General features: G+C 27.2%; 1 protein-coding gene across 1 annotated transcript; it reads right to left on the bottom strand.

Annotated features, from left to right (window-relative positions):
* Positions 1 to 1,347: 1,347 nt before the first annotated feature.
* On the bottom strand, positions 1,348 to 5,045 carry LOC125369153 (sucrose transport protein SUC2-like). Its single transcript, XM_048370811.1, is given in 6 exon segments — positions 1,348 to 1,860; positions 2,679 to 2,722; positions 2,825 to 2,888; positions 3,597 to 3,631; positions 3,634 to 3,682; positions 3,684 to 5,045. Coding segments are annotated over 6 exon segments (1,596 nt in total). The 5' UTR covers positions 4,911 to 5,045; the 3' UTR covers positions 1,348 to 1,683.
* Positions 5,046 to 15,665: the final 10,620 nt, after the last annotated feature.

The following is a 15,665-nucleotide window of genomic DNA, read 5'->3' as shown; positions in this document are numbered from 1 at the left end:
GGTTTTTCTATTTTTTCTTTCTTTATAAACAGAAACATAAACAATTTTACTAATAGAAGGGCAAGATGTATAGAACTGTGAATAGAAAACAACATGCAAATGTATATTTTATAATATTTAGTTTATATTGATTATTAGATTTAATACTTTAATTTTCGATTTATTATAATAAATATTTAAATTTTATTTTTTTAATAATATTTAAATATTTTTATGCAATACAATTGGACGTATTAAATGAGATTATATGTCAAAAAAAATTAAAATATCATAAAAGATAATTTTAAATATTTACTAGGTTACATGAAAAATTAAAATATTAAAATAAGTAATAGTCAAATTTCAGAGAAATAATTATGCATGCTAAAACTTATAATATTAAATTGGAAACAATTATTCAAAGAGAAAAAGAATTCACTGAGCATCTTTGGACAGATTGCTGAGTTAAATAGGAGGGATGCATCAAGTAGTGGTGGTGATGATTTTCTGGTCTGCATTATGGGCTGTTGAGGTTTTCAATTCTTCAGATCTCTACTTTATGGAAGGTAGCTCCGAATTATGTTCCATCCAAAGTGACTAAATATATTGACGGAAAAAAGAAAAGAATTAATGTGGCTCTTAATCCTTTATGCTTGTTGTGTGGTTTGGGAAGAAGAATCTGATTTACATTTGTTCAAGTATTGCAATTATAGCAAAGCATGTTGGCAGGCATCTTCACTTGATTCATCTATTCTGGAAATTACTTGTTCAAGCATAAAAGAATGGACTAACTGGGTTTTCGATATTCTGAAAAAAATAAAAAAGCAAAAGTAATTTTTGTTCAATTGTTGATGCTAGGCGATTTATGGAAAGAAGAGCATTGTCCTCCGGTGTTGGTGACTCAAAATGCAATATCTAGTACTCTTTGATTACCAGCAAGCAGTTGCCAACTCAGATGTGCATGGCGGTGTTAATGGTGCAGGATCTGTGGAGAAAGCCATGTGAACGACAGCTGAACCTCAATTAGGAACACTAATGGCGAGGTGGTGACTGTGGCTGCAATGTCCTCCTCGCCGTTGCAGTATTTCTCTTTTTCCTCAGAGTTTGGAAGCTGTGGCCCTAGAGATGCTTTGGTTTTGGTTGCTTAAATCAAGCGATTGGGTTGTGCATGAGGAGGTGGAGGTTGATTGCTTATCTTTGGTACAACAGGTTTAAGTGTGCTACCGATGTGAATCATTCCCAGTTACATTTTATTATCAAAGATGTTAATTAGGAATTTGTTACCGCCCAATGATGATTCTTTCTCATATCCATACAGACTTGAAAATTGATAATCAGCATTATTAGACATAAAATAAACGAAGAAAATGTAACAATTACTGCTCGGGATGTATAAAAAGCTTAGCATGACTGTATTTTACATTCTGCATATTAAACATAAGATTGTGTACAGCCATTGATATTCACCTTCATCAACTGACCATTTGTGGCCTTTGATGACTCTCAAGGACCCAAAAAAAGGGGGAAAATAAAAAGGAGGGAAAGCTAGAGCTCTATAAAAGGGCTCATTAGGTGAAAAGAAAGAAGAAGAAAAGTGCAGGGGTGGTGAGGTGATAATGGTGGAAAAGTTCAACTTAGGACATCCACATATGGTGCTGATATGCATGGGAAGGTGGTTGTGGTGGTGGTGAGCAGAGGGAGGGGTTAATGGAAAGCAGCAGTGAGAGCCTTGGCTGAAGGCATATCTGGCTGCGGCGATGGAAGCATTGTGAGTGCAAATATTCCACTAGCAAGAGCTGCCACCGCACCCACCACAAATGCTGGCAGATTCCCTCCTCCAAATAATGCATCCCATGGTCCAGCCGCTACAGACACTATCATCTGCAACAACATTAGGATTCCAATTGTTACAAAAATTAAATGCTAAAATCTGCATTGTTCACCACATCTCAATTAGTTCAACATGTGCTCAGTGAGAAAATAACAAATATACATATCAAAATTATAATTATAATCTTATATAACAATAAATAAATAAAAATTCACTGAAGAAATTTAAAAAATAAATAAATAAATTTATTATATATTTTTTACTATATTCCATTATGAAGGTGGTCAATTCAATAAACACTTTTTGAGATTGGGTAGCAATATTGGGATCCTCAAATAAACATATTCTACATCATGTGCTTGGCAATTATATCATTGCTTTTCTTGGATTCACTTGACAGAAACCTGACTCAGCAAGAACAACAAAGATTGTGACATTGTGCTTGTTTAAAAAAGAGTGGGTCTAACTTTGTTTTCAATAATTTCCAAGGCCAGCATTGCATGGGATGTGGGGGGGTGAGAAGGGCAGGGGCTCTTCTCTTTGTCTTTCTTTTTATTTTTATTTTTTTCTAATTTTTTATTTTGGTGAAAAAGTGAAAGTGTGTGTGAAATATTGACCTATTGAATAAATTTAAAAGCATAGGCATTGTAGCCCATACAAATAGTGTCCACATCTGCCTTCCTAATTCAAGAAATATTGAAAAAGAAAAAGAGAGAAGATATTCCTATCAATCATTACACCAAACATGGGTCAAGACTTTCAGACTATCCTATTGCACCTAACTTTCAGTTGTTAAAATTAACTCTTATCATTGTGCTAAAAGGAAGGAAAAATAAAAGAACAGAAACATTAGATTAAAGAATCATGCCTGTGGTATAACTATTGAAAGATTCAGAACTCCCAAGGACAGTCCTGAAAGAATCAAAAGATTGAAATATCAGAGAAGTCACTCAACTACAATACTTAACTTTTATTTTTACTGTTAATGATCAAAAAGCAGAAGGTTCATTTTACCTTGACCAGCACCAGAGGTGTTAGAAAATATTGATGCCAAAGCAAAAGGAATACTGTAAGTAATCTGCACAAGTGAAGGTACTTTCACTAATTATAATAATGTTGAATTGTAATAAAAAAAAAAATTAAAATTGTTCAAGATGTTATTCCAAAAATACCAAACTAAAACTAGTAACTGCCCTGCACAACATATGCTGGTGTATCTGTTCCTTAAAGCAAACAAGACTTATGAACAAAGTAAAGTCCCCAATTAGAGTTCTGGGTTGTAGATAAGATTGAAATTAAAACAGGCATCTCTTAATGTTCCATGAATTCATTACAGTAGAGCTACTAGACAAATTCCAATGAATGCACACTGACCCATATTAATGGCTTGACCACTTTTTTTTTTTTTAGTTTTAAGATGAATTTAAATTTAACATCTGTTTTTGAAATAATCCCAACTATCACTGTTTATAATTATAATTTTATAAATATATATTTTATATATTTTAAACAATATTCTAACGTAAATAATAAAAATATTTGTTTTCTGAAAAATTAAAATTTTTAGTAATAAATGAGGTGTCATTTTTATAATAAATAAAAAAATATTTTCTATTATGTAGTCATTATTAAACCTATTATCAGTAAAATTGGTAATAATATAACATGACAAAATCACACGAATGAAATAGAAAAAAAAAAACATGACATACACAATCACAGGAGTCACATGTGAATGTTGTAAATGGTACACACACTAGCTGCTAGAAGGAAAAAAGAAACTTACAGCTTGAGGTACTCCCATCACAGCAAAAGGGCCAATGCACCTGCCTTGACGCCACTTGGTGGTGGCAACGGCACTAGCTCCGCCGCTTACGGTGGCGAACCTTCTGGTGGACTCTGCTTGTTTGGTAACCAACACGGTCATAGCCAGACACACTGCAAGAACGAAGTTGACTATGCCCCACAATCTTTTAACCCCACCGACACCACGCGCCAATACCTCCACGCCCAGGGAAGTGAACCCTAAAACTACCGAGTTAAGCATCAAGCCAAGTGCTCCAGCGCGGACTCCACGGTCATACAGTTTCAACTGCTCAGCAGAGCCGCTCGAGTCACCGCCGTACACCTCTCTCCCCATCCAGTCAGTGTCGAATAGCAGGAAGGGGAACCATGCAATCCAGTTTAGACATGTCACAAGAAGAAGAATCCACATGGGTCTTTTGAGATTCTTAAAAGCACCTAATATTTCACCAAAAAATGGCATAGGCTGCGCTGACGATGATGCCTGTGACGCGGTATCATCCTCCGCATTATCCACCGCCTGGTCCGGCGACCAGGGCTTTTCTTTAACGTAACTGAGTGCCAAAACAGTGAGAGACAAAAGCAATACAATTGAGATGAAGAAGCAAGATTTTAGATTAGCACAGTAAACGTCACAGGCTGTGGTTTTTGTGAAGGGAAAGAGTTTATATAAGTGAGTGTATGCTCCGGCCGCGTAACCAAGAACGTTACCGACGGCCATAAAGAAAGAAAACAAAGCATTTGCTGTTCTTGTTTTCTTCTGGCTAGTACCAGAAAGATCAGCAAGGAGTGCACGACAAGGACCTTGAAGCATGTTATTAGCGACATCAAGAATCCAAAACCCAACAACAAAAATAGCAATAGCGCGGGTTTTAGGACTCTTATCAAGAGAATCACCAGATAGATGTCCAAGATCAGCGGCATAACCTATAAGGAAAACAGCAATGGCGACAAAGGCAGCGCCAGAGGCAATAAAAGGGCGACGACGGCCAAAACGGGAGGTGCAACGATCACTATGGTAACCAACAATTGGTTGGACCAACATACCAGAAATGGGTCCACAAAGCCAAATGAATGCTGCCCATGTATGGGGTATACCGAGAAGTTGAACATATGGGGTTAAAAGAGAAAGCTGTAAAGCCCAACCGAACTGAATACCAGCAGCTATAGAAGCTACCATTACAACCTTTCTCAACGGGCTTGAATTGGGTTCTGCAGCTCCAGCCACCATAAGAGGTGGTGGATGTGGCTGAGAAGAGGGTGGCTGTTTGTTTTCTTTACTAGTAGAAGACTGCATTTTTTTCCTTTTCTGGGCTAGCTAGGTGGGGAAATATTGGAAAAGTTTTATTTATTTTTTGTTTTTCTCTTTTCTGGTACAGAGAGGAAGAAAGGAGATGAGAGTTGGGATTGAAAGAGTGGGCTTGCATGGGAATTTATAGTGGTGATCGAGAGAAGCAACTGGCATAAGAGTGTGGGTTAGGCTCTTGTGACCTTATCCAAAAAATTGAAGTTTGGTCTGTAATTTCATTTTTTTTCTTTTTATTTTATTATTTCAGTTGGTAGAAAAATAAAATAAAATAAAATAAAATAAAATAAAAATAAATAAATAATACTACTGTACGGTGAAGATTCCCTATTGACACGTGTAAAATTGCTATTAAAGTCACTTTTGTAGTTTTGGTTAAATAATTGCATTGTGCAATGACATTTGCCAATGGAAGATTTCATGGTTATGTCATATTTTTGGTAAGGGGATATATGTGTCCAAAAACTCTTTTACTTCTCACCTGGAGGAGGTAAGATTTGATTTCTCTTCCTCTTTTTCGTTTCTAGTTTTTTCTTCTCTTTCTCATTATTTCTTTTTATTTTCCTTTCTCTTTTTATTATTATTATTATTTTAGTAATTATAATATTACCTGCCAACTTATTTCTCACTCATCACTGCGTACTCTCTACCCAGCCACCCAATTATTTATTGTTATCAAATACAATTTAGTCACAATTAATAAGAGTGAGCATTCGGTCGGTTCGGTTATTGCTGCACGTAGCGAGCAGAAACAGAAATGATATCAAAGTAGATTTCTTTCTATGGTTGGTTCTGATTATTTTCCCATTTTAGTTTGCTCCTGAATTAGAAAAACACATCAGCTCAGACCAATGCATATTAGGAAGTCTTTCACATTGTGTTATTATGTACAGGCAGCTCCATTCAATTGTGAATGATACCAGCATTTTTTTTTGCCACAAATTACCAAACTGTTTTTATTTGTAAGATATGAGCAACGCCAACCCAATTTAAAATTGAATCGAAAAACTCAAACTAATAAATCGATAGATAATTGATATATATTCACTAATTTTTAAATAATAGAACATGCGTCAACTTTTAATATTAAAATATAAAACAATTATTTATACATGTCACTCTTCTATTTATCTTATACATTATGTTTAGATAATAATTTTTCTTATTTTGAATTTTAAATTGATTACATTTAAGTGAGAGTGTGAGTAAAAAAGCTAATTTACTTTAGTTTGATTTGATTTGTTTTTTGGGTTTGTTGATATTCACATTATTATTTGAGTACTTATCTTTTAAAAAAAATATACTGACATTCCACATCCATAATAATATGAATAGTATTTTCCTATAAAATAATTAAATCAAATTATATTTTAAAATCTTATTGATATGTTTTAATTATAACTATTACAATTTTTGTTTAATTAAATCAGGTCCAAATATTTTTTAAAAAATTGAACCGAACTAAATTTAAATTATTATGATTTAAATAGTTTTAATCAAATAATGTCGATTATAAAAGAAACCAATCAATTAAATATTAATTCAGTTTGGTTCAATTCAACTCGCTCCTAGTGTAAGATAACAAACAATATTTTACACACAAAGTTAAAATATTTCATTTAAACAACAAAATAAATCAATTTCGATTAGATAACAAAAGAAATCAATCACCTGGGATGACTTCAAAACTTATTATGAAAAGAATGATTTAACTTTTCAAATCAAAGTCCAAATAATAAATTGAAAAGCAAATATTAATTTTACAAAATAAGCTAGTATTATGCTATCTTTTCTTTTCTTATTAATTTTTAATTGAATAAGAAAACTATTGATGATATAGTGCCTTTTACAAGAAAATTCAAGATACACAGAAAACACTAAACATCGCAGACATTATAGCTAATAAGAGATCTTCAATATAGTGAAAGAACAAACAATAGGGCAAAGGAGAACCGACCAATGTAGAAAAGTCCAAAAGCTTTACTTATTTTCACATAAAAGGAATGAGATGGAGGAGGTAAAACTCTAAGGAAACCCTAAAACCCAAAACTTTATTTTCTTCTCTCTTTCTGTATCTTCCATTAACTAGAGCTTTCGAATGGATATTCCGACACCAATCCAAATTTAGCTGGATTGGTAAGGATTCTTGCCTTTAGAAGTAGAGGTCTTGAGTTTGAGACCTCCTCCATCTCTTGTGGAGTTAATTTCCCGTAGTGTGAAAAAAATTAAAAAATATAAGATCTATAGTGGCTCATTTAAAAATTTATCATTCTTCTAACACTAACAATTAATATATACGGAGTAGGACTTAGGTAAAAAAAAAAAACCCGAGATCGAATAGTTGATAATAAATGTGTGGTATGTATATAATTTATATTTAAATTCTTGTGTCAATCAATCTACTTATTCATTGTTTAGCGAAAGAGGAAAGACAATTTATCCAAATAACTAATCGTACTAGAAGATTGTTACTATCATATATGAACTTGGCTATTTGTTTGAGTTCCGATAAATTGTTGTTACTATTAATGTTTTCATTCTTTGATTTCTTATATGGAGCATTAGTAGTTAAAAATGCAAATTAATTTGTAAACTTAAATATTAATAATTTAAAATACAAATAAATTATGATATGGTATTATTTTACATTATAAGACCGATAAAATTTTAAATATTATTAAGTAGAGTATATTGGTTTTCCATATTAATTCACCTATTTTCCTGTGACAAATTCTGGTGGATACAGATTTACTTTCTTGCCTTTCCACGCGGAGGACCCGCCTCTTGCTGCCATTGAACTTCTTGTCTTGTCAGCATATAAATTATAAAAGATACAGATAACTGTAACTCTTTTTATGATAAAAAGATTTTTAAAAAAGGTAATCTCTTAATTAGTTTTTTTTTTATATTTTTATTATTTTATATATTAATATTTTTTAATTTTTATAATTTAATATTAATATAATAATCAGTTTTAATATTAAATAATTTAATATATAATTAATTATATTAAATTTATAACAAACTAAATTAATATATATATATATATAATAAATTTATTAAAGATGAAATATAAAAAATAAAATAAAATTATAATATTTTTAAAAATATTTTAATAATTGATTGAATAATAAAAATAATTATTTTATTATAAAATATTATTATTATTATTATTATTATTAAATTGTAGTGTATTATAATGTAAAAATATAAAAATATAATTTTATTATCAAGAAATTATAATTTTCTAGTATTATATTATTTGGTTGAAGAAATTCATTTCATTTGAGAAAAAATATAAAAGATAAGATAGAAATAATAAAATTAAAAGAAATATTTTTATGTTATATCCCTTTATGAGAAAGTAGTAGCACTATTCTCGATAAATAATAATAGTATTTACTCATATATTTTATTTTTAAAAATTAAAAAAAATACATATTTTATATAATATATAGTACAAGGACGAGAAAATTTTATTATATATTAATTATTATTTTATATAAATTAATATTAAATATATAGTTAATATATTATTTTTATAATTAAAATTATTATTTAATTAAAAAATAATATATAACTAACGTGTTAACTATATACTAATATCGTCATATGTCAATAATAAATGAAAATAAAAGATAATATTTCGATATTATACCTGTGCGTAAAAAATATTTTATCTCTGCAATTAATTAAGTACTTTTTATTTCTATTCTATTATATATTTTAAAATTTATGCTAGTTTTTCAATTTGTGGTATCCTGTCCTTATTTTTTAGTTGTCTGTTCTTATTTTCAATTGCTTAACTAGGCATCCATTCTTTTTGTCCTTTTTTTCTTCTATTGTGTATGTTTCTTTTTCATTTTTTCTCTTATTTTTGTTTTCTTGATTTCAATTTTTACTTTTCTATCTATTATTCCTTTGTTTTTATTCTCCTGTCTCTGTTTTTTAATATTATGGTTAGACTTTGGTTTTCAATTTTCTAATTTCTCTCTTTATTTTTTTAGTGTTCTCTCTCTCTCTCTGTAAATTTAATTTAGTATTATAGAAATCTACGATGACAATTTTCATATATAATACATACGTTAATATTACATAGCGGATCAATATAAATTATCAGATATTTTCATTCACTTTTTAACAATTCAGTACCATTTTAAGATATGAAAATAAACTCGAAATATTCATAATAATAATAATAAAAATTTCAAAAATAGTAATGATCTATATATTTATTAAATATTAAAAATAAGAGACTCGTTTATATTTGAATAATTTAAGTTTTAGTTACTATTATAGACTTACCTTTAAACATTATATGAGGTTTTTCTCATCCTACAAAGTTGCATTTAGTATAATACTTTAACGTTAATGTTAATGTTCATTTATAAGAATCCAATAAATATAACAATTTAATAAATAATTACTATTAACATAATTTATTTTAGTTTCATAAATTTTAAGTATTTATATCTTTTATTCACCCTTTATTCTGCTCAAATTGTGTATTATAATTGAAATTAATCATATATATACACACATATATATAATTTAATCCTAAAAGTACTATAATTTAAATTTTTGTAATTTTCTGTCAAGCTATTTTTAAATAGTGAAAGAATTATTTCTTAATTGAAATGTAAATTTTTATGTTAAAAGATATCATTAAATATATTATTTTAAAATTACTAATATTAATTAAAGCATTAATTATTGAATCATCGTCATTATACATTGATTTTTTAATATATTTTAGATATTTTATATTTATTCTTTCTTTATTCTGCTAGTTGTATATTATGATGATTAACTTTATAAAGCACTCATTACTTTAAAATATAATATTATTTTTAATAAATTAATTTTCAAATCATGAACAATTTATAATAAATTAAACTTAACCATTTTTAGAAATTAATATTAAATAATGTTTTTCTGTTTATTCCAATCCATATATAAATATAGAGAAGTAAAAGGAACCTAAATATCTAAGAGATTTGACTGCAATATTAATTTCGTTGCAATAAGGCATGTGGTAGGCACATGCCCATACCTGAGTCTCGTAATAAATTATCAGATTTGTTTGATATAAATAATAATTTATTTATTTTTACTCTATACAATTCTTTCTATGTCGAATTTAAGACTTTATATGGACCGCAATTCTCATAAATTATTATCTAATTCCATCTTATATTAGCAAGATTTACTCAATATGAGTGAGTGGTGATCCAATTAAATTAAATTATTTATATTATAAGATTTTTATATTTTTCATCGATGTGAATCGGATCCTGCACAAAATAGATAGTTAAAGAAATAAAATAGGTGCATTGACGTCCTTACTATGAATATATATATATATATATATATAATAAAATCTCAAATTCAAAATCTTTTCTCCTAATTTATATTTCCTTTATTTTATACTAATACTATGATTAATTGAATTTTTTTAAAATTTTCATTTAATTTGAGAAAAGACACAAAAAATCATAAATTTTATAAATTTCAACCAAATAAATATAATTGACGTTATCTTATTATTTGACTTGAACTAATAAGATATTTAATAAGTATTTATTGTCCTTTTAAAATTTATTACGCAGTTCTACAGACTTATGGAATTTTACAAAACTAATTATTAGATAATTAACATAAAGATAAAATATGAAAGAAAAAATTAATATCGTATTAGATATATAAAAAATGACAAATAATTAAAATTTTCTATTTAGAAAATCAATTAATATAAAATAAAGAGAGTAATAATAAAACAAACCGTAATAAGTAATATACTATAAAATAATTTGAGTTTATATTTAAAGGTTAACAGTTTTAAAATTTTAAAATCAAGTATTCTATTTTAATATTAATTTCAAGTTTAGCATTCAATAAAATTATTAGTTATAATTTATTAACATAATATGGAATCCAGCTGACAATAAAAAGCTGAGTCAACATTACAGTTATTAACTAATTTCATTATTAAAATATTATCGTTTAAGTAAATAAATTTAATTTCTTTTAATATTAAAATATTATTAATTTTATGTACTTAAATAATAATATTTTAATAATAAGAGTGTTGACTCAGTTATTTTAATATTTTTTTAAAATCAAAAAATTACAATATAATACTAAAATAAAAAATATATAAAAATTACATACTAAATTTGATAATAAATACTAAATACAATATACATTTTAAAAATTAAGTATTTAAAAAAAGCTATAAAGCAAACAGTAAACAGTAAACATTAAATCTAATAAACGTAAGAACTTTAATAATCCTCAGCATTTAGTAATAGGCAACTCAACTTTAAAATAAAATAAAAAAATTAAGAAAAAAAACAGTGTTCAAAATAATTGACGAACAATCTTCAATGGAAAATATTCCTTTTTGATGTGAAAGAAGCAATTAGATTGGCATATGCAAAGGAAAATCAAATTTTATATAATATTAATATTTATTTTTTGTTTGAAAAACAGACAAGACATGCAATTGCTAAGATTTTCCTGCTCTACGTATTTACAGCAATGACAAAATCAAAGCTGCCCGCCCCTTATCCACTGCCTTACTTACTTTATTCCCACGTCTTCTTAATTTCGTACGTTTCCAAAACATAATTATGCCTTGAATTCCCATTAATTAAGAAACTAATTGGATTTTCAAACATATGTCTTGTTTTCTACTTATTTAGTTGGCAATCGGATTTTTAAAATTTAATTAGTTGTATTTAACAATTATAATACTTAATTATAAAAATTTATTTCGTATAAATAATTAAAAATTATGTATAAATTTATTAGTAATCTATATTAGTAGAAGAATATATAAAATAAATAAATCTTTTAACAGTTTATAATTAAAAAATAGGCTTATAATAATAGGGTACCACAATAATATTCTAGCAAATTATATGAGTGTCTATTATACAATAAATAATTTAATTGAGTATATGTATTTATAATTTTTTTTAAATAATTTCAAAATTAAATTTTTTTCTTCATAAAATTTATGAGAATTAATTGACTTAAAAATACCCATCTCTATTTTTCTTTTTCCTTTCTTTAGTTTTACCATGTATCTCCACATCCTTTCGAGTATGAGAGTAATTATTTAGTCCTAAGATAATATTTATTCTTTTTAACATTTATTTTAAATTATAATTTTATTTTATTTTTTTAATTATTAATTTAGTAAGTAATTGCCATATACTATGACATGCCATTTATTTTTATAATTTATATAATTAAAAATAGATTATGTGTTTTTTTGAGACAGAAGGAATATATAATATAATAGGAAGTGATGATGAGAAGGGTGGAGAAGCATAGAAGGAAATGGTGAGGAGAAGCAGGGGAAGATGGAAACCTGTTTTGACAAAAATATTATCCAAAAAGGGCAATGAAGTTTCGCACCCCAAAGACTGTTTAAAAAAGACAGCAATTTAAAACTCATCTTCTTCGTTCACTCTCTCTTAACACAAAGTGGAAACTCCCACTTGCTTCCTATTGGCTCTATTCTGTACAATTAGACCTCTGAAAAACTTTGGAAAATGTGCTTTTTTTTTTTTTTTTTTTTTCCTATTTCTTCATTTAAATTTCATTCTAGAGACTTTGTTTGACAAATATATAGATCGCGATAATTCAATGGACCTACATTTATGTGCATACTATACTATAATGTATTGCTAATAAAGCTCCATGGACCATATATTCCCTTCCCTTTCAATGCAATCTACACCTTCAGCTATAATAATATATATAAATAATTCAATTATTTTAATGTTCATGCATGTAAGAACATTCTTCAATGTCACCTTTATGTATCAACTAACCACATTAGTTCTTCAATGGTGTATATGCCACTGGATTTTATCCATTTAAATTATATCTTTTCCTTTTTTTCTTTAACAGGAGATGATGTCGTTTATGCATATGAGCTGCTTTGTCTCACTAAGTGTCAAAAAAATAATAGACGAATTTATTTATAGATATTATTCTTTTAAAAATATATTTTTGGGTATTTTTTATATATAAAAATAAATAAGTAGCACTTAATTTTAAAAAATTAATTCAATTAATAATTATTAAATGGGTAGACAGGTTTATAAATTATAATTACAGCTCAGCAAAAAGCAAATTTATGGATAAAAATTACTTTTAACAGAATTGTAGAGAACTATACGAATTTAGTTGCTGTAATTTGGAAACTGTTTGGTAGAGCATCAAATTTAAGAGCTAATCCAAAACTCTTGCAATCCTTGCTTATGCTGAGTCAAGCTAACGACTAACTAACTACCTGAATTAATGACATTTTATTTATTGTATATATATAATGATAAAGATGGTTTTTTACTTATTTTTTTTTTAAATTTTAATTGGAAAACTTTTTAAATTTATATTCGAGATCTGAATAATTTAAGAAGAGAATAATAATAATAATTTAATCAAAAAAAGTAATGATCTCTAATATTGATTATTAACTTCTCTTTGTCACCACATCCTCTATAGCAGCAGCAATACAATAACACATATCCGATTGTTAACGATAATAAATATATTATCGCTCATTTAACAAAATAAATAAAAATATACTTTTATATCATACGGGATTATAATAATTTTTTTTTATTTTGTTTGATCGATACATATTTATTAGTATTAAATAATAAAATATATGTTAATGATTTAATATTAAAATATAAAATACTTATATAAATATGTGCCTTTTTCCTATCCGTTAATATATATTAATACGATGAAAACATAAAAAATCTTTTAAGTGTTAATAAGATTGAATTTTTTCAAATAACTTTTTCACGCTAAAAATATCTTGTCATTCGTAAATAATTATTTTAAGAATATGATATTGCGACCCCATTATCATAATATTCTAAGCCAAACTTTTTCTTTTTGTAGGGGATTATTTTTCATGATATTTAGGGCAAACTTGGCTTAAAGAATAAATGAATGACTAGGATAATTTCTATCTTTATTGAAGAATGACTAGGATATTTTTACGTTAAAGCAAAGCAATTAGTTTTAGCTATTCAAAGTTTATCTTTGTCTTTGTTCATTTCTAAATTTATATAAAAAATAATAATAATAATAATAATATAATAAGGTCTTTTATTTTAATATTAGAAGAGAACAATTTTGGTATGGTAGCGACAAAGTATTTGAGACGAGTGAGTGTTTACGAAATTGATAGACTGACAATTCTTGTTCACAACTGAATATGACATACAAACAATTTTATTTATTTTTCTTTTGTCGGAAATAATTTTATATTTTGGTATATATTTATATACATCTTTTTTTTTTTCTATAATAAACTTTTTATCATTATTAGATTATCCTAAACAGCCTAATAATATTAAACTTGTAATTATTTTATTTTTTTTATCAATAAATTACGAATAAAATAATTAGGAAATCATTATTATTATTTTCTTTAATCTTGAATGGTTGTTATTATTATAATTTACTAATCTATGTGAGCTAATTGGAGCATGAAATCTAATACCCACTTACATAATTGATTTTTCTGCAAACCCATTTTATTTTTAATACCACTAGGCACTTGCTACAATAATTTTGTTCCATAAATTTTATTTCTCAAATTGTTTATAACTAAGAGCAATTTCAAAGAATCCTTTCGCAATCGATTCCATTCTTTTTAGTGCACTTTTTTTATAATAAAATTTTGAGTATCATCTAGTTCACATTCGCATGCATCACTGGTCTTGATTGCTTTCTATCCAATGAAGGTGACAATTCCTCTTTTCTTTTCATATATATATTTTTTTTCCTGATGGAAGAGAATTTGAAGAACCCCACTTTTGCACTTTCACTAGCTATTAAAACCAATTATAAAAATATTATTTTATATATATTATATAAAATCTACTTTGACAATGTTCTTGCTAGATTGATACAGGATTTCAAGATTCTTGCAAACCCAAATAATTGAGATGTATATGTACAACCACCAACACTCATAACCTCTTCACTTTAGCATAGGATTCAAGCACTCTTTTTGAGTCTTTTGTTTTATATAAAATACACTAATTATTAATCACCCTAATGGGTGATTTTAAAATGGCTTTAGTCCCATCTGAAATTACAATTCGCAAAACCCTTTTCAATTTCTTTTTTATTTTAAAAACTGTTTTTCAAGAAAATTTCATTCCGAAAAAAATGTGTTTATAAAAAAGAAAATTCTTATCTGGTTCAGATGTATATCTCTGCCTATACACCAAGCTTAATAATCAATAAATTATTAATACATATTTATTAATTTTAAATAATAAAATATGTCTTAATGATTTAATAATATATATATATATATATATATATGGTGAAGCTAGCCTCTAGTTAAAGTCTACGATTGTCGGGCTATGAACCTATAGGGAAAAGTCATCGCCGGCGGAAAGGAAAAAGAAGGAATTCTCGAGAAGAGAGTTACCTCCCACCCCTGAAAAAAGACTGTGTCATACAGTGTGTGTAACCCGTAATCAGCGCTTTGCCCGGTCTCTGGTGAGTTATATGCCTTTAAGTGAAAGGGAATACCACTTTATATTTATTGTACCGTATGCACCATATATATCAAATAAAAATATTTAAATTTATTTTTTTAAAGACCAACAAAAATTCCAATCAAGTCCAATTTGTTTGTTTTGTATAACTTGCAATTATCATTTTCACAACAATAAGTCAAAATTTGCAATTTTGCAT

This window comes from Ricinus communis, chromosome 2 (assembly GCF_019578655.1).
Source record: "Ricinus communis isolate WT05 ecotype wild-type chromosome 2, ASM1957865v1, whole genome shotgun sequence".
Classification (NCBI taxonomy): Eukaryota; Viridiplantae; Streptophyta; class Magnoliopsida; order Malpighiales; family Euphorbiaceae; genus Ricinus; species Ricinus communis.
This window is presented reverse-complemented; position numbering and strand designations above follow the sequence as displayed.